This window comes from Monopterus albus, unplaced genomic scaffold (assembly GCF_001952655.1).
Source record: "Monopterus albus unplaced genomic scaffold, M_albus_1.0 scaffold24.1, whole genome shotgun sequence".
Classification (NCBI taxonomy): Eukaryota; Metazoa; Chordata; class Actinopteri; order Synbranchiformes; family Synbranchidae; genus Monopterus; species Monopterus albus.
The window spans coordinates 1,146,835-1,167,146 of record NW_018127904.1 but is presented as its reverse complement, the minus strand read 5'-3'; the positions used below and the strand labels follow the sequence as shown (position 1 = coordinate 1,167,146).

The window sequence follows — 20,312 nt, the reverse complement described above, 5'->3', positions numbered from 1 at the left end:
CTTTTCCAGTCTGTCCCCCTTAAGGGGACTGAGTTGGAGCTTTGCAGACAGCACTAGGAGACACATCAACGTTGCACTGTGCTGCCATGCAATCGTTCATTTGGAAATTGTTATGTCAGCCCTTAGTGCTGTTTTTAGAAGCTACCATTTGTACTGCAGGGCATGCCAGGCCCAGACTGGACACGGAATATATTGTAGTAAACCACAGGGAGCTGCAAGACAATAGGAGAGGTAGCTTTCACCTAGAACCAGACTGACTCGACAACCTACCGAGCCATCCGAGTTCAGACAAATGAACCAAAACTGGCTAAAAAATAAAATCAACAAGCTGGATTTTTAAGCATATCTTGGGATTTATGGATTTAAGATGAAATGCACACATGGGATTGTGTGTGATACCAAACAGAATGCCCATAACCCTATGGAAGGTTCAGTTCTTTAACTACTGACATTTTCACTTTCTAAGGTGAAAATGATTCAAATTTAATTAATCCCCAAACTGCTTCATAGCTGATGCACCATGACTGCAGCTAAAACTGCCTTTTATGTTGTATAAATTACAAAGCTGCAGTCGACGTGACTTCTTGATTAAGGTATAAATGTGCCATTAGTGCCAGAACACATTGATTTAGTATAACTAACAGCATCACAATGCTGAGTCTTGAAGGAGAAAGAGGGCAAGAAGGATGAGGAGAGAGAGAGAGAGATAAACCATGCACAAAAGACATGGTGGCATGATGTTCATACTGTCTCCTGTGTTTGAGAGACACCAGCCTGGGCAGCTGTGGTGTGGGTGTATTCCTCCATAGCCATGATCTTGGTAAATAGGATAAGTGAATTTGGAGTAGTGCATCCTGGTTACAGCTCTGTGTCCTCTGAGATCTAACACAATTGCTGTGAATGTCAGCAGCTTTTCTGCAGAAGTTGTTTCTCCATTAAGATCTCCTGTGTAGAGCTTTTGCAGAAAGTAGATGCAGTCATTGAAGGGGGTGTCATTAGTGGCTGTTAACACATTTATAAAAGTCTACTACAGATGGAAAGACTTTCCCTTGAGCTACAGATACTGTGTATTGTAGAGAAAATTAGGTGAACAATAAAAATATATTTGCGCAGTCTCATGAAACTAAGCTTCACAGCAGTGTGAGTGCAACACGGAAACAAAGGTGTAAAATACTGTTTTGTTTTGTGTTACTTTTTTCATTTTATTTTTTAGTCATAGATAGAATTGATCATATTAACCATTATGGTCACAGCCACAGGTCTGCAAAGCTCAGGACTCTAGAGGTTATGGTCACAGCCACAGGTCCAGTCTTTTATTATGAGAGGCAAAATGGCATTCAGTATGATTATGTGAAAGTCATCATGCCGTGTTGGCAGCAGTTTTATACTGTACGTCTGACCACTTGAAAGAAAACTGTCAAATCAGGCAAACCCTCTTCTCTCCTCCTCCAAATGATGTCTTTGTAGTACCACTAGGCAACAGTGAGTGCATCACTGGAAATGTGGAAGTGCGGAGGAGCCGCGCAGGGACATGGAAAGAAGGATCTAAGCAGCCAACAGAGCATCTGGTGGATCTAAACCGCCGAACCATGACAATCCAGTCGACATTTTTCTAAAAGAGACGGGGAAAGGTGCCCGAAAACAGCCTGGCAATCAGCGTCGATGCGCGCAGCCAAAAATAACGACAGTGGGACAGTCATTTGCTTCCTCCAGCTCGTCATTTTTTACAGTCATATGCTCGGATGCAATTCATCTCCTATGTATACAGATCACAAAGGAAGGACTGGAAACCGAATCATCTCCAACAGTACCGCAAGAGCGCACAAAGACGTTTCATCCTGGAACCCTTTTCCAGTGAATTTTTACGCAGAGATACTGGTGTTTAATGCAGCACTGAGGGATTTTGAACTTTCGCATGAAAACTTACTCTGTGAGTACAGTTTTGAACCGGTTGATATAGCCCCAACCTTCACGGGCGATGAGTAATCCACGACGCAGCAAATGATAAACCTGTAAAACCTGCGACTGGCGCGTTTGGATACCTTATCCTGTGCCTCGTTTTATTTATTTTTTTTCATATGGCTTCTAGCTTCGAGTTTTGTAAACTACTCGAACATTATTGATATTTCATGGCTGTAGAGTGTAGCAATAGTAGTGTGTGGAGAAAGAGGACAGTGCACGACTAACTGGGGCGAACACAGCGCACTTTTATTGCCTTATTACTAAACAGGAGACATTGCGCACGGGCATTAACGACTGCAGCAACTACAACCCAGACTTTTTTTTATTTCATCGAATCCTTTGTTATTTCTTTCGCTGCTGCCATTGTAGTATGTCTGCACTTCGAAAGAAATTTGGGGACGATTATCAGGTAGTGACCACCTCATCTAGCGGGTCTGGATTCAATCAACCTCCCCCAGAGAAAAAGAGGAAGAGACAGCGGTTCGTGGACAAGAACGGGCGATGTAACGTCCAGCATGGGAACCTGGGTGGTGAAACCAGCAGATACCTCTCAGACTTATTCACGACACTAGTAGACTTGAAATGGCGTTGGAATCTATTTATTTTCATCCTCACTTACACAGTCGCTTGGCTCTTCATGGCTTCTATGTGGTGGTTCATCGCGTACATCAGAGGAGACCTCAACAGAGCCCACAATGACAAGTACACTCCGTGTGTGGCCAATGTCTACAACTTTCCCTCAGCCTTTCTCTTCTTCATAGAGACCGAGGCCACTATAGGATATGGTTACAGATACATCACAGACAAATGCCCAGAGGGTATCATTCTCTTTCTTTTTCAGTCGATCCTCGGATCAATCGTCGATGCCTTTTTGATTGGGTGCATGTTTATCAAGATGTCTCAGCCCAAGAAAAGGGCTGAGACGTTGATGTTCAGTGAATATGCGGCAATTTCTATGCGAGATGGGAAACTAACTCTCATGTTCAGGGTGGGCAACCTGCGTAACAGCCATATGGTCTCTGCACAAATCCGCTGCAAACTGCTAAAAGTAAGTGATGGTACTTTTACTCGGGATGCAGCCTATGTTTTTGTTCTGTCCCTGTGATTTATCATCCGTCTACTTCATGATTTATTTAGGAAACTGCTACAGAAAGGCCTATACACTGCCACTGAAACCTACTTCTAACAGTGCACAGAAGTATGAAGAGGACAAAGCAACCTTATTTGATATAGTCATCCACGGATTACATCATATATACAGTATATAGATGCAGATAATCTCATAAGAGACCACAAGACCAGATCTGTTGTATCACTTATCATATACAAAAACACATTTTGCCTAAATTGTAAAGGATAAAATATTCCACTAAATCTGGTGCGAAGCCACTTCAAAATGTATTTGTTCAGACCTGGTTTATATTCTTATTTCTGAAACTGTTTTTAAGTGTTCAGTGACAAAGTGGCAGTGTATGACAACTTGGTGTACATGTGCTGTTGTCCCTAGGAGAAAGTCTTCTACGGATTTCCCAGCTTCACAAAAGTCTGTAGAAAGCTAATATAAACTTTTTAGCAGTACTCTACAATGCAAATGTACATCGTGTACACCAGACTTTACCACAATAATTAGGAATACACTTAAAGTTTAGGAGATTAAAAGTAGGCTCTCATAAAGTTTAAGTTAAGCTCATTATGTTTTACCAAAGATGCACTGCAACCAAATCCATCTTAGCAAAATTTTAAAGTTTTTTTTTTTCTAAAGACAAATAAGTGTCCTGATATAGCAGTTGAGTATAAAGGTAATGAATCCAATAGTATCAGTGATGTAAAGAAATGTAAAACCAGTTGATTTGACTCAGTTGTTTCATTGTGTGACCCACTGGCACACCAAATCACATGATGACAGGAATATTCTTCCGCTTGATGTGGTTTAAGACAATTACAGTCATTTTTCTAGTAGACAGATGATGGGTTCCTCTGATTGCATATAACATTGCATGTAAAAAGATTACACAAAGGCCCTTGATAAGCTGTACATAAGTTTGTCTTTACCCCTTTCTGCCCCCCACTAAACAGCTCTTTCTCTGTCTCTTTCTGTATGCTTCCTCAGTCTCGCCAGACGCCCGAAGGCGAGTTTCTTCCTTTGGATCAGTTGGAGTTGGACGTGGGTTTCAGTACCGGGGCAGATCAGCTTTTTCTCGTCTCACCCCTCACGATCTGCCATGTGATCGACACCAAAAGCCCCTTCTATGACCTCTCGCAGAGGTCCATGCAAACAGAGCAGTTTGAAATTGTGGTGATACTAGAAGGAATAGTAGAGACTACAGGTGAGTAATTACAACTGTGTGTTTTTATTGGCCTGACCTTTACTGTATGTTGTAGCTGCTGGCTACATGTACGGTAGCTGACAATGTTGTCTTTGAGGTGTTGTATTATCTATTTCTGCAACCAATCTTATGAATAATATTAGTGTTAGGTGTTAATAGCTCACATCCAAATGGCCTCACTCTTGATTGCCATTTTCTTTATTTATTTTTGTGGCAAACATGAAGAGTAGCTAATAATAGCAGTGTTAGCATTCATCCTTGATGGATGATTGATTTAGTGTTGTGGGTATCAATAATTGTTACTTTATGTATTGAAACACTTCCAGAGTTTGGGGAGTAGAGCCAAGTTTCAAACTACCTATGAGCACTGAACACTTCCCAACTCCAGCAGGTCAGTGTTAGGTTATATACATCTTCTATTTCTCATCTGAAACAAATTGCATTCTTTTGTCTTTGTACCCAAGCAGCGTTTACCTCAAGGCTGCTATTCTCAGAGGGGATAATAATTTGCTTTCTAAGGTCCCTTTGGAATTAGGGAATTCCATTTCCACAAGATGAGTAATGCCCTCAGTAAAACTCTCTCCGCTATAGTCATTTTAAATTCAGCCGTTTATTTTACACAGCTGATGGAGCAGAGTGAGGAGAGCTCCTTCAGTGTTACTGGGTGAACAGAGGAGCAGTTGCAATAGGTTGGTTCAGAGAAAACAGCATATGGGAGAAGTGACAGGGTAGCCTACATGCTGACACACAGACTGCAATTAGCAAAGATGTTCCGTTCCTAGCACATAATTTGGGTAGTTATTTTTGAAATATGATTAAAGTCTTTTTGCAGCTGAGATGAATTTGACTGATGATTCTTCAGTTCAGGACATACAGCATTTACTGTAAGTCATGTCATATTGGTGAGACGTTTATGAAATTGGCAGAGATATTTAAAAATGTTAATGTATCAAACTGTCTAGTATTTGTACAGGGAGTGTTAGTCATAGCCCTGAGAGTCTGGACACCTGATTTCTTTCTTTGTTTCTTTGTTCTTTCAGTTGGTTATTTATTAGGTTAATACCCACCAAACACACAGTATATAAACATTTTTTTTTTTTTTAATGAGAGTATTTGTAGTGTACAGCTAACCTGCCAGCTGCGGTGTACTGGTTACTATGTTTTTTAAAGAATGAATATATTCAGTGTAGTGATGGGATTTAATTATCACTGATATATTGGCGGATATTTATAGTATTACCATGACTGTCACAGAAGGATGTGTCATCATGTTGTGGCCATTTATAATAGTCACCATATCACTTTGAATTAATCTGTCCTGGCCACTCTGTGAAGATTGTTATGGTCGCATCACAGAAATATTTGCATCGAGGAGTAGCTGTGCTTTTGTGAAGTTGGTGGAAACGCTGATGTAGAAACAATCTATGGTTAAAAATTGATCTACAGTGAAAGTCTAAATCCTCAGATGCTTTCATTTCTGGCCAATGTAACTCTGTTTCCATGGCAACCTCTCCCTGAGTATTCAGGATTGCAGCACTGCACCTAAACTTAGTTTTTTTTTTCTTCTTCAAATTCCTATGGTATAGGAATCATAAGACAATTTCAGTACTAAACCAGACAAATACGCAATGCCGAACATGAGATGAAATTGCTTTGTTGACAACATCACATGGTACCGAAGAGGATCTCCTCTGAAATATGAAAAATACATGGAGGCGTTAGTGTGCTGTAAAGTGCTTTGTCTGAACAGGTGATACAGTGGAGAAATACAGAGATGAAAAATTGATAAGACTTGGTGTTTATTAGTGAAGAAACTGCCCTACTACCCAGATCCATGTATTTCTTTTTTGTAACGAGTGGAGAAACCACTGTCGGGAACACATATTAAAATACTTTACTGCAGACTAAATCTCCACAGTCTCTGGCCTTTTGGTCTTCCTACTACATAATAACAGACACAACTGTGTACCCCTTTTTTTGACACAATAAACTTTTGTTCCCCTAGATCACACAGAAATGTTGTGCACAAGTTCTCTTTGCACACAAGAGAAAATCAGAGCATGTCGGAGCCCAGAATTGTTCCATTTTGCTGTAACCTCTGACAACCTCTACACTGGATAAAAACACATGAGCCTTTCCTTATTCCTTCTGAATAGGGGCCCGATGTGTTTTTGATCACCACCTCATTATGATGCTCCCTCCAAATGAGACATGTAGGGTGTCTGGTACAGTAGCAGCATGTTTTCGTCCGGAGTAATGCCAGTTGTGGCTTTGTAATGTCGAGCTGGTTTTCTAACACAGCTGCAGAACAACATGCTGCTGAGGAAAAATAGGCTTTGCATCAATTAATGTACTGTACATGCTGACTGCTTTGTCTGAAGCAAAAGAAGCAGCTAGCTGTAAGGATAAAAGAGCAGGAACAAGTAGTGTGTAGTAACAAGTTTTGGAGAGTTAACAGCACTGACTGGGATAATGTTTGACACAGTACCCATCGATACACACAACACAATCATTCCCCAACAAGTAGCTTTACAGTTAACTACAGTGTCACTGGCTACAAGTCAAATGTGTATGTGTGTGTTGGCGCTTCATCCCCATGTTGATGTGAATCACCAAGCTGAGTTAGTGATTTGTGCACTGGAGGCATGACAGGTGTGTGGATAACATAAGAAGAGTTTAATAATGACTAATAAGTTATGACTGCACCCCAACTGATATGGATTGTGTATTGTGTTATTTCCAATAAATAATAAATACAGGCCATCAAGTGTTTTTATTATAGAACTGTGTCAATATTTATCCACTGTAGTATTTCTTTATGGTTACTATAACTCACATTCTCTGCAGTGCAGAGTGCAGCTCAGCTGTGATATACTGGAGTCAGCTGAACTATAATCTGTTTATACAGCAGGGATGCAGCTAGCACTTATTTGAATTATTGATTAATGTGCAATTATATTCTTATTCATTTAATATGCAAAATTATACAAAACAGTGAAAAAATGGCCATCACAGTGTCTCAGGGCCAAAGATCTCATCTCCAAATCACTTGTTTTGTCTGAGCAGCAGGTCAAAACACAGAAATCTTTAGTGTATAATGATGTAAAACAGAGAAAAGTAGGGAAACATCAGGACAAACTAGTGCGTGTTCTATCAAAGTACACGCAGATGAATGTTTTTGTTAACTGACTAATGAATGAATTGACTAATTGCTTCAGTAAATACACTTTGTAGGCAACATTTGTACATTTTCCATCATTGTGATGTGGAAACATTTATCACTATAACTGCCAAGTTGCAAAATGGTTGTAGTGAGTACAATGGTTCTGGTGACATTTTGTATCTCATTTGATTATTCTGCTCTTGCTACAGTAGACAGCATGTGGTTGTAGCAGCTAAAACATGTTTATGCTTAGGCACTTATAATACTTGATTAAGGCGTGTAGTCTTAGATATTGAATAATAAGAGTGACATACACATCTGACCCACTTCTTTTTCAAAGCAGATGATGGTGGCATTACATACATATGAGTTATAATGAATATAAACGAGTAAATTATTCATTAAAAGAGTTTATTCTACCAAAATAATGAAACTGATCAACTATTTTCACACTATTTACTCCGTAGCCTTCAAAGACTGACAGTAACTCACTGAAAGGCCCTTTAAGGTTGGGAAAGACTGTGGTTTTGATTTAAAACAGAAAAAGTCAAAAGAGGTTTGAAGTATAAGACATGATTTTTATTTAATTAACACATAACTGCAAACCTAAATCTTCTTTCTTGCACATTAGTTAATGTTATGAATAGATTATGGTTTTTAGTGTAATCCTAATTAAAATGTGTCTGAAGTCAATGCAGATCTTTTCTATATTAAATGAAACCGTGATCTTTTGTGCTGCCTGTGCCTAAACATAACCATAGAATGATGCAGACAAGCAAATACTATATCACAAGATTCATTAACATTAAGTTAATAGTACCTTCTCATTTTGTTACTCCCCAGCTATATACATGGGAGGGTCAGAATATTGGGAACACCTCTGACTAGTCCACTACAACACCACCTTTATAATAAACATATAATTGAATTATCCATTTATGAAACACTTTGAGCCTCATAAACACAGATGTTAAGGCAGAAGTGTTGCATTAAATTGCATACAGGTGTACCTAATAAAGTGGCTGGTGAGAGTATAATAGCTAGACTGGTCCACAGCGTAAACATAGTTGCATCACAATAAAGGCTGTAAAACTGTGACATGACACAGTTTGTTGTATCGCAGGCCCGTGTCCTTATTAGTGGAAATGATGCATTACTTCCACCAACTGTGGAGACAGAAGCCAACATTTAGTGTCTGTTCAAGGTGAAAGGTTTAGAACTTCATAAAACACTAGAAGATGGAGGCTGGGGTGGGTGGATAGGTCAAACAAACATCTGACTTGCAGGCAGAGAAGCAGAGATCATGTTTGAAGTTGTGTTTTAAGTGTTTTTAGTGGTATAATGTGTTTTAACTGACTCCAGGGCCTTTTCCTCACCCTAACCATCTAGTCTGTGTGCCTAAGCCTAACCATATTTTCAGTCTCAGTATAGTTTCGGTTTCAATTTTTGATTGAGAAAAATGCCACAATTTTTGAGACGGCATTGTGAGAATAGTATGTTTTGTTTTATGGACCAACATAGCTATTTACATTTTGCTGTGAGACTGGGCTGTTCAGTGTGTTGCTTGATTAGATCTTTTGTCAGGGCTGTTATTTTTGTTGCACCTGTTCGAGTGGGGCATTTTATCCTGTTATCAGTCGCTCTGGTCCACACGCTTATGTGACGTCATTTGATTTCCATTGTAGCTCCACCCGCCTTCCACCTGACTAGGGGTCAAATCAGCCAGAGCAACTGAAAACAGCTACAGTTCAAGATGTGTGCAAGGCCTTTCATTTCTTGTGCAGCTCTGCTAACAGCCAGTGATCAGTCTAAACATGTAAGAACACAGTGTTTATCATGTACGTGTGAAAAATAATAGGAAGTGAAAAATAATAGGCAAACAAATTGTGATAAATGACTTATTAATAGCATCGCAGGGTCATTCTCACTGTTCCACTACAGAGCTAACTCTGACCTGACTTTGACTCATCAGCTGATTCAGAGCTGCTGCATGCAGCCTTAAAATGCAGAAGCTTCACTAAGTGTCCCATTAACACCAGTAATGCTGTTCAGCACAAGGCTTAAATACCAAGCCAGAGGCAATCTGTTCATGAGTGGAGCTGAATCTTGAGAACCCAAAATAAACTGTAGCTGCCAGTAACAGACATTTAGGTCCCCCAACCATGAAACTAATCAGCATATTGCAACTAGATTCATTTCATGAGTTTCAGTGTTGGGTTTCAGAGGACGCAGTCACACCACAACACTCCTGTGTGAATGCTGCAGCTCCTGTGTGGTGAAGACATACATTTACATCATTTAAATTTTCAGATTAGAGAAATAATAACTAAGATAAACAAATTGATGATCTATTTCACAAGCTACTTGTTTTTATTGCAGAACAGAAAGAATTCTGTCAACACATTTAGATAAATCCTCAAATTTTCTATAATGTTTTGCAACGTGGCGACAAGACACGGTGTTAAGATCTCCACAAGTTTTGCAAAGTGTTTTTAAATTCATTCATCAGCCATGAAAAGTGGTGATTCATGAGCCTAAACTCTATCATCAGCATAAACCATTTTTTTCTTTTCAGACTGATGCGACTTTCATGCAAATGTGTGCAAATCAGTCATATTTAGCAAAAGTTTTGCCAATGTTTTTGGGAATTATAGACAGAATGTTGGCTCCATGATTTATTCGGTCGTCTTAGTATTCATTTAGATGCTTATATTTGTTTGTTCTGTGAATTTAAGTTAGACTCTTCTGGTGACACAGCACATTTGTACTGCAGGAAAACACACTGCTTATTGAACTAACTAATAATCTTTATGTTAAAACACTGTGTAACATTATGACACAGTTTATAGCAAAAAGAACAGCAGATGCTTCTTATTCTCTTTTTCATACTAATACAAGGAAGGCCTTGTATTAGTATCTATCTATCTAGATATTCCTAGGTTTTTTATTTTGCTTAGTAGTAACGTCAGTCAGTATAATCAATCAGAAACATCTATTGCCTTTGATTTGCAGGGCAGCCAGTGTCATGGTCCAATCTGTGTTTAATGATTAGCAGCAGTAATTGAAATGAAAACAGAGAGGTTTCTGCTATGCACAGTCCTAATAGTTTCTATTGTATATGAGTAAGAGGCTGTAGCCCTGGAGATCTGGCGTTGCCTAATGTCAGGAGCTTCAGAGTTTAGGTAAACACCAGTGCCAGCCAACCCCTGATACAGACCATCTGTGACAGACTGTGCTGTACTCTTGAGAAATTCATTCAAAGTCATTACACTGAGTGCATGTCCTCCGTTGTGTCGCGCTCCACGCGATAGCCATATGGGTCAAAGGGTTAAAGTGGGTTCAGTGGGAAAGTTAACGCTTCAGATCAGGTGAGAGCAGGAGTTTTCAATTAAACCTAATGTGCTCAGGGTGAGAACTCAGGAGAGTTGCCTGTCCCCGCTGAGCGCCGCCTGTATAGCAGAGGCTAATTGGACTTTATTATTAACACTACATTTTCCCAGCTATATGCCTTGAATATTTCAGTATGACAAGCATGAGTAATATTTGCAGTGTCACTAAGAAGTGTAGAGATACATAATAGTTTCATGGTCATCTTTATTTTAACAGCCTAGGCAGTGTGTTGTTATTGTTCATTATGCTTATCAAAATTACATGTAAACTAGTACATTTACATGTCATGTGAGATTGTGCTGCTTGTACTTTTTACTTCAACACCAATGCAGAGAACTTCAGAGGTCAATGTTTTACTTAATTTGTTTGACCGTTTACGGATTAAGATTTTATATGATCATTTCATAAAACACTGAAGGAATTAACCCATATTAAATAAACTAGTTACTGTAAATTACACTCAGTTTCAGCTTTATTTTACCTTTTCAAACTTTAAAAACTCTAAGTACATTTTGCTTGAAGTATTTTTCTCAGAATTGGAACGCAAGATCTTTACTTGTAATCGAGAATGTTTATATTGTGTTATTGCTGCTGTTAATTGAATAATATATCAAATTCTAAATCATTCAAAAGAATTTAATAAATGTAAAAACAGCATGGACTGGATTTGAAATCTTTCATCGGCTTGATGAAAAACACTAATATTTGTTTAATCCCACCTGGTGCAACTGTCCTGCAGTAACTGCTTGTGACTCTAGGGCTCTGTTTTCCTGCCAGCACAAGTTTGACATACAGTACAGTAGCTTCAATCATAATCTTTATGCAGTTTTTTGCATATTGTGCAGTGGGGTGTTTGCTGTTTTCCTGTCGTAAATGTATGTGTTTGCACTGAAGTGGGAGGAGAGGTACAGCTGAGGCTGTGTTTATGCTGCTTATGCAGCACAGTGAATTTTGGTGCCCCCTTTGACCCGAAATTGTGTTTACGTTAAAACCTACTCAGCCCACATTTTATGGTAAATGCAGGTGCAATTTAAACAACAGTCTAAGCGATGAGCAATCACATGCCCAAATCTATTTTAATGGTCACATTAAATCATTAAATCAGCAGCAGATGTGTCAGAATTTACTGCAAATAATTAATTGTGAAATTATCTGAATGCACAAAAGCTGGCACAGCAAGTCATATTAGCAGACTACTAATGAATATTTATGTGCAATACTTCTACAATAAATATTTTTCTCAAAGAAATTTAGGAATGGAGTACATACAGTAACTGGTACAGTAGGAGAAAAGGATAGATGCCCTCATAACAACTCTGCACCTCATGGATAAGCAAAGTTTCCTCATGTGGAAACTCTCCACATCAGCCGCCACGACACGAGTCACATCAATCAAAGTCAGGTTTCTCATGGGGATGAGGGGAGCTGGTTTGATTGGCATGGTCTGGTTTGATAATTTGATTGATTACTAAATCCTGCCTGGACTCCAACTGCTCATAATGCATTCCTCTCACTAATAATGCATTCAGCCTTTCTTTCACATTGTGCCCGGCCTCACCCAATACAGTAGTGCCAATATCAGTGGTAGCTGAAAGTGCATAATTTTGCTGGACACGCCATATGGGAATTTGTGCCCTGTTTTGGTAAAATAAAACCCATAATGTTCTATTTTGAGACAAGCTATCAGAGTATTGGTTCAGCTAACCTTTGAGTATACATTATGGTGTACTGTGTTTCAACAAATGTTCTACTGCTTATATTGTACATAGGGGTTATACTTACTATATATAATTTAATTACAACAATAACAAATGTTAGTCTCAAAATCACCAGAGACAAACCAACACCTCACACAGTTTAGAAATTAATTGTTAATTAATTAAAGAACTTAGAAGATTACATTGTATAAAATGCTTTTAATATTTCTTTCCACTCCCTTTATAATGGCAACCACTGTACAATGACTCATTATGCTCTGCACAAAGACAGCCTGGTTTAGCTTGTGTGTTGTATGGAATGACACTGAAATTAACACGGCTAATTTTAGATAAACAAAGAAGAGTGTTCTGAGATTTACAGTACCTATGTCTACTGTAGATTCATCAGGAATGAACTCTACATAATGGGCATTGCCGTGAACCAGCTATGACATCCTGGATTCATTATCCCTTTTAGATGAACTATGTTGGCTTCCCATGGGGGAAGCACGTTAATTGTGTCTTTAGGGATTTGTCAAGTCCCTGTTGGATGGCAATAAATCACTGGCAGAGGAGGTGCGATGGCAGACCTGGGATGAACTTGCTCTATGACGAAAGCTAGAACAATTGCATTCAGCAACAATGCCTCAGTGTCGTTGTCACGCTACAGAGAGTTAGAAATAATTGACTCGGTCTCAGTTGATTTTGTGAAAGCTGTGTTGTTGTGAGGAGGATATGTTTTCGTTGATTAACAACACAAACACTCAGGGCAAAATGTCACATGGCCATAACTAAGATGATACTGTAATATTGTGAGGCTTCTTTTGCAAGAGGTTATTGCTGTGATACGTTTGCAGTGTTGGTCACTGGCAGCATTGATTGGAGCTGTGACTGTCCCTTAAGTGCAGGTAAATCAATCCTACAGTCTAAGCACCAACCCATGTGAACATGCTGTTCTTAAGGCTTGTCTTTTAACAAACCCTTCCTCTGAGATGGCTCTTTCTATTTTTGTCACTCAGACAGGGTTGGATTTACTGGAATAATCTGCTCTCTTGTGACAAACTTGAACCAAAAAAAAAAAAACAGGGACCCTGTTTTAACAGTGTGTTAGTCCTCTTATGTACCTTCCAAGTTTGAGACCTGTAAAGGCTTAAAAATCCCTCTTTTGTCTCTCTCGTCTCAGTTGTTACTCCTCTTCATGCTTAAGTAGGTTTAATAGTCCAGATTGATACGAGATTACAGCTTTCACTTATTCAATCTGTTTTAAAGAAAGAAATGCTTTTCAGATCACTTGTGCATTCAATACATAATGAAGAGAAAAGCATTCATAGCCCAACTGGTGAGAGCATACCCCGAGTGTAATTTTTCCTACATGACCAATAATGGCTTTAAGGAAATCCATCAATTGCCGTTTTGCTCAACTGGTTCCCTCTGCAGCAAAATTCAGCATTGCTTTCACTTGCTAATGTGTGCGCTCCTGGCTGTGTTAATGGCTTACAGCCATATGTTTCTCTAGCCTGCCTGACACCCCACCTTGTGTGGAGATAGTTGGCAGCCCCTGCTCTTATTCCCTTCCTTTCCAGCAGCCTCCACAGTCAAGCAATTGCCTTAGTATCCAAGCTCACCCCTCCCCCACAGCAGTGCACTTCCCCTGCCTTTGCCTCCATCAGCTTCCTCCTTGTTTTCATTGATCAGCTGGTGCTGTATGGGTGAAATAAAACCACCGAACTGTGCAAACAACTGGAAGACACCTTCATTAATGGATCATGCACCAAGCAAAATTTAACCAAAGGAGGGGACTTATTTCCATTTTGAAAAGTCAGATTATGAAAAACAGGCCACTGAATGCTTCTGGATTTTTTTCTACACGTTACCACTTGATGGTCACCATAGAAACTGATAATCAGACAGGAGTTGTGGCCACAATAGCGGTATCTGTGTCAAAACAATTTTTTTAGGTACAATTTGATCTATCTTTTGTTATGTTTCACTGAAAAGAAGTCAGCTAGGGAAAACCAAACAACTCAGAACAACAGTATATTATCCAAACCTGTGAATTCAGCTTTCTTCTCTTCAGTCACAGACACGGAGCCCAGCATCCTCATATTCTTCTCTTACAGTAGCTTTTTTTTATCTTATTCAGCACAGCAGTGAGGAATTCTGCCCCATGTTTTCCAAAATGAAAAACAGGATCAGTGTCTTCAGTGTCTTGAATTTGCAGTTGTTCCTCACAATTCAGTGATGCAGCAAAGACATTTCATGGGTTGTCTTGCCACTGCGTGTCTGACAATGGGAGCGGTGCCTTGACAAACAGATGAATCTCGGACGGTGTTGTGTAATGGTGCTCTGCGTGTGCAAAGTCCAGATTCTCCTGCTTGTTTTTGCTAGCATTTTTCACATACATAGCAGTCGAGCTGTTTCCACAGCCGTGATAGACTGTCAGGGGACTTTGCTGACAGCACTGCAGTGGTGAGTGAGTTTGTGTATGTGAGTGTGCTTGACCATCTGAGTGAGTGAGTGAGTATAAGGGAGAGCCAGACAGAGGGGGGGGGGTGACAGGCAGGTTATCTGTGCTTTTGTCACTAAAGAGAAGGTTGCGAAGAGCTCTTTGACACCCACTTTCTGTTTTCAGTGACTTGCATTGTGAGTTCATCCAAAGAAGTCATTTGAATAAACCTTCATTTGAGTGTCATTTGCCTGTTGCCTGAGGGTTGTTGAATCATATAATAACTCTTATTTATTTGATTCAGAAATCAAGATTGAGACTCTGCCTATATGATTTGACTGGGCTGCAATAAATAGATCTCTGCTCTCAGGTCTGCCCCTTCACTTTACTCTGTCCTCAGTATGTCAAGTGCTGAGCTGCAGCTGAGAATTTGACCGAGCTGAGCACCAAACGGATATGATCCCCCCCGCTTCTACAACCTGGATAAGCTTCTTTTAGACAGTCGGGACTGCAAATACCACTTAGGTTTTTTTTTTCCAGCTCCTATCAAGAAACACTGGCAGCCTACCTCAGAGTTTACAGTGCTTTTCTATTCCAGCCAACAAAGAACCCAGATTATCTTGGCTGTCACTTTGCTGACTCTGCGGCTGCTTCACTCTATGAGATCAGAGAAGCACCCAGCTCTCTGTTATCAAGGAAAAGTGCATTTATTTAGAGTCTCAAGCTGAGATGGCTTTTGGCCATCTACATCTCGAGGTTTATTCTTAGCTCAATGTCCTGTCTTGTTGCTTTTTTCAGTTCACAATGGAACCAGTTAGACGCCTGTGAACTATAACATGTACTGTATAGTGCATCTAGAGCATTTACAGTCAGTTTCAAAGTATCCTTCAGTTTTTAAAGTTACATTTATTTTCCACTTAAATTATCCCTGGAGGTGTCATTTAAAATATAGTTGTTGCTGAGATGGCAAGAAAATATCGATGCAGAAATGGTTTTTTTCTCAGATTTTTCCCCCTTAATGAGATGCATTTTTAAACCTGTCTTGACTTTGTGGATTCAGCAGAGGATTATTCTAATGCTGTCACATGCTGTGGATGATTGCACATAAAAGCAATAAAGTGGCTGGGGAACTTCAGAAATGAGGGTTTTCTGAAGGGATTTCACACTTGTGCAGGATTATATACCTGTGTATAGATACAAGTTGGCCAGTCAGAAAAGATCACACGTCCCACAACCTGTATACTGTACTGTAGACATAGTTGTAACAAACTGAATGGAGATTTCACAGAACAGCTCTTACAAACTGCAACAAGCAAAGGGGAGAATCATATTTGGTTCCTTACTTTCATACTGTAAGATGCATTTAAGTGGTTTGTTGATCTACAGGAACTTTTGTATAATTTTCTTTGAAGCTTCTCAACAGTTAAATGGAAAAGTGACAAAAGTGACAACTTACTGTAAAAGGAACTTTTTTAGACCAGTAGATCAATGAATATGTTTGATATTTAAAGCTACACTATATAACTTTTTTCAAATATTTTTGTTGTAGAAATCTGCTCCAGAACTTGTCTTAATGTGGACAGATGCCGTCGAAGCCTCCTGTGACCCAGACTCATTGAAATTCTCTCCATGCACTGTTTAGGTCAAGGCTTGTTAGCAACTAAATTCTCCACTTTGTTCCCCAGCTAAGTGTTACCTATACCTTTCTGGTGTTTAGCGCTGGGCAGATAGCTTACACTGGGTTTATCTGCACTTCTTTTGCTGAAAACAGCCTCCAACTACATGTGAAATTGTTGCAGACAAGAGACGTGAGAGCGAACCAAAACAGTAAAGCTGCTGTACAACCAAAACAACAAGCTAATAAGTTTCTGTGGCTCTGTCACAACAAGTGACCCCTTTCACATCACACATAGTCATTTCATTAGCTTTAATTGATGAGTTCCTCTTTAATTACATTTTTGAATGTAGGACTTTAATGTAACTGTAATGTCACATTGATTAATAGCACATAATAATTTCATCTAAACCTTCAACTACCCTCACATACTGATAAGACTGCTTGGCATAAGAGACAGTGTAGTAGTTTAATGTTGTAATTTGTAGTCTCACTATCCACACAGAGATGTTTTATTCATACAATTGCTGAGAAATGCAGGATAATGAAAGTCAGTGAATAATCTGCAACCACACAATTCATTTATTTGTTCACAAAACATATGTGATGTTGGTAAAATGTCCAGAACGCTATTGATTCTTCTGATAGGGATTCTGTAACAGGGACTGAATCTGTAATTGCATGGCACTCTATTGAGAACGGTCGCTCCACTGAGGATTTGAAAAGTATTGGTACTGGGTTTGAAAGAGAACAGATAGCCATTCACTGAAATTAGAAGTGTAATGGATCCACAGGGTTACAAATTTCTCTTCTAATGGTCTGAATGAGGAATTGTCTCTTCACTGATTCCAGTGATGTTTTTCTCTCCTGGTTTCTTCTGCACCCCTCTTTATTGAGCTAGTGTGGTTTAACCGCTTTGTTTGTGAGTTAAAGAAAGAATGATTCTGCTCGTGCACTGACTTGCTTTTATTTTGTCGATTTAGTTTACAGCAACAACACATCATTTTAATCATGAATTAATTGGATTCTTTTTTCCTCTTTAAACCAATTAGTGCCTTTGATCTTTAAAATGTCAGGAGACAGTTTAAAATGTCCAGGACAACATTTCAGAGCCCAAGTGATGCATTGAAATAGTTTTTTCTTTAACAGTCCAAACCCTCAAAATACAATGTTTTCCTTTCTATTATATAAGAAAAATAAAGCAAATCTTGATATTAGAGAAACTACAACTGAATCTTGTTTTGTTTTTGATATATAATTTTTGTTTTAAAATGATTTGTCGATTTTCTCTCAACTGATTAATAGTTTAATTGACAATTGTTACAGCACTAGATTGTCATGTTTAAATATGTACATGCCATTCTTGTACTATTCCTTTTGAATTGTAGTTGTTTTATAATTTTAGACATGAAAGAATAAATAAACTGTACTAGCTGTTATACTGGATTGTATTAGGTGCTGTATGGTCAGGTTTGTAGTATTCTTGTGATTGAGTGCTTATGACATTACCGTGACATTACCGGTACAGTTCAAACCAACAACCTTTGTCATGTGCTTCTCAACAAACAAAGGCATAAAAAAACTCTCTAAAAGTCTTTTTGAAAGCATATGCAGTATAAAAACTGTGTACGTATTCTCTGAATATATAATCTACATAGTGTAAATTAATCTGAAGTTGTGTGTGAGCTTGTTTGGGTATCACTTTCTGACATATGGTAACTGATGTCACAAACACCTCTAATTGCTTGTGACTCCACTGCAGACGACACTTGGGGAGGTGTTTCTCTTTTGCGGGTGTGATGTTCTGCAGCAGCAAACAGCAAAAGATACAATGCATTAGGAGACAGGGTTATTATTGTTTTTTCTTTTCTGCTGTATGTACAGTATGTTCATGACACAGTGTGTGTATGATACAGCATGTGGGCACCATGAAGATGACACAGCTATAAAGCACAAAAAATACTGTGAGACTAGAAGAAAGACAGATGCAGCAGCTCCTCTGAGCTAAATGACAATATACAGTAGGTCATTTGTTCCTACCTTAGAATACAACCCACAGGACAGTTCCATCAGTATGCTTAAAGTTTACCTTTGTCATCATGGTAAACAAACAGTATTTGGCAAAATCTATGAAAAAAACTGTTTGATTAGGTTATAAAAGATCATAGTTTCAGTTAAAATAACCCGTGTTGTCACAGTAACAGATGCAGTTAAGGTTGTGAAATGGTCATGATGAAAAAAAAAACATTGATCCACACATTGAACACCTCTCTGACCCATCCATCCACCTCAGTTTCCACCCAGTGTGCACTGTGCATACTAGGTCAGCTTGTGTCATAATCACTACAATTGCTAGAGGTCGTCTAACTATAACATTACTATTAGTCGTAACGACTTGACATATTGACTTGTTTTCTAGAGGACAGTCTCGACAGATGATAGTGGAAGAAAATTGCTTTATGAAAGATGTCGTTTGTAATCCGAGAGCCCACATTCACTGATGAGAAGTCACTAAAATAGGCTATGATTTACCCACTCCACTGAAGGCTTTGTGTTGTAAAAGGCTGCATTTCACAGCGAGTAAAGGCGTTTTGCTCAGGCTCCCGTGGATAATTTCACCTTGGCCCTTGCCCAATGAAAAAGCCATTTTGGGCAGTTTGGATACTTTTTTCTAAACCGTTATGACCTATGTACTGTAAGAGACAGACTTTTGCTGTGTTGTCACTGTTACTTTTGCCCAGACTCAGCAGTGAAAAGTGTTATGGCTGTCGCGCACATTTCTGCAGTTTTGTATCCATGGAAACACTGAGTCACGGGCAGGAGTGTATTTTAGAGTTACATAAGGCTTTAACCAGTAATACAAAATACACTCTGATACAGGTATTCTCATGACTGGATTCCTATTTTTAGGAATAATAAACAGAAAATATTCCTTTTTATATTGGTCCTATGTTTGGCTGTTTAACCTCTCTCTGTGATTTGATCCTGAGGTCTTGGTCTAACATATCCCTTAACACAATGTGCCCATTTCTAACACAAATTGAACTGTGTTGTGTCAGTTTGGGTGGTCTTTATCAGCACAGTTGTATGTATATCATGGAACACTGTTTATAATTATGCAATGGCTGAGGCAGTCCTTTAATAATGCATGAAAATTAAATGTATATTAATAACCACAATTAAGTCAGTGCCATTGTTAGGTTTTGAAGAATTGATCAGACCATTCACATCAAAGAGATTCCTTTGTTTCATTGGTGGGCTGAGTGGCTCCAGACGAGGGGGAACAAGATGAACAGGGATTCAGCCCCAGGCCTCCAGGGTTCATGAGGTCTTCCAGTAACTCCTACACCACCTGCATGAACAATAGAGCATTATCATAGATGTAGCATGAACCTGGGTTTAGTGTATTACTGTAGCAACATTTAGCTGGCACAATTTCTCTTCACTTGATCAAGCTGTTTTTCTTATCATGCCCTAGTAAAGTTATGTTTTAGTCCTGTACATGCAGTTTGGATGTCCAGTTTGTGGCACTGACAATAAAGCAGCTGTAGCTGATGTCTAGCAGTGGTGGCTAAAAGCTGAACAGAGAGTTTTTCACTCCACAAATTTCTCAGAATCGGTGTATGTAAACCTGTTACTGATCAGATGGTGACAATGTTTTAGCTGTAGGCAGTTCAGCCGGATAATAATACAATGAAACTTTCATTCAAAC

The 20,312-nt window shown here is 39.0% G+C and overlaps 1 protein-coding gene across 1 annotated transcript in view; it reads left to right on the top strand.

The window, feature by feature from the left end:
- The first annotated feature begins 1,441 nt into the window (after nt 1–1,441).
- kcnj3a (potassium inwardly rectifying channel subfamily J member 3a) overlaps nt 1,442–20,312 on the top strand; it is a 22,895-nt gene continuing 4,024 nt past the window's right edge. Inside the window, exons 1-2 of the mRNA XM_020594644.1 lie at nt 1,442–3,010; nt 4,073–4,289. Of these exons, the coding sequence (XP_020450300.1) occupies nt 2,333–3,010; nt 4,073–4,289 (895 nt within the window). The 5' untranslated portion in view covers nt 1,442–2,332. The remainder of the gene's footprint in view (nt 3,011–4,072; nt 4,290–20,312) is intronic.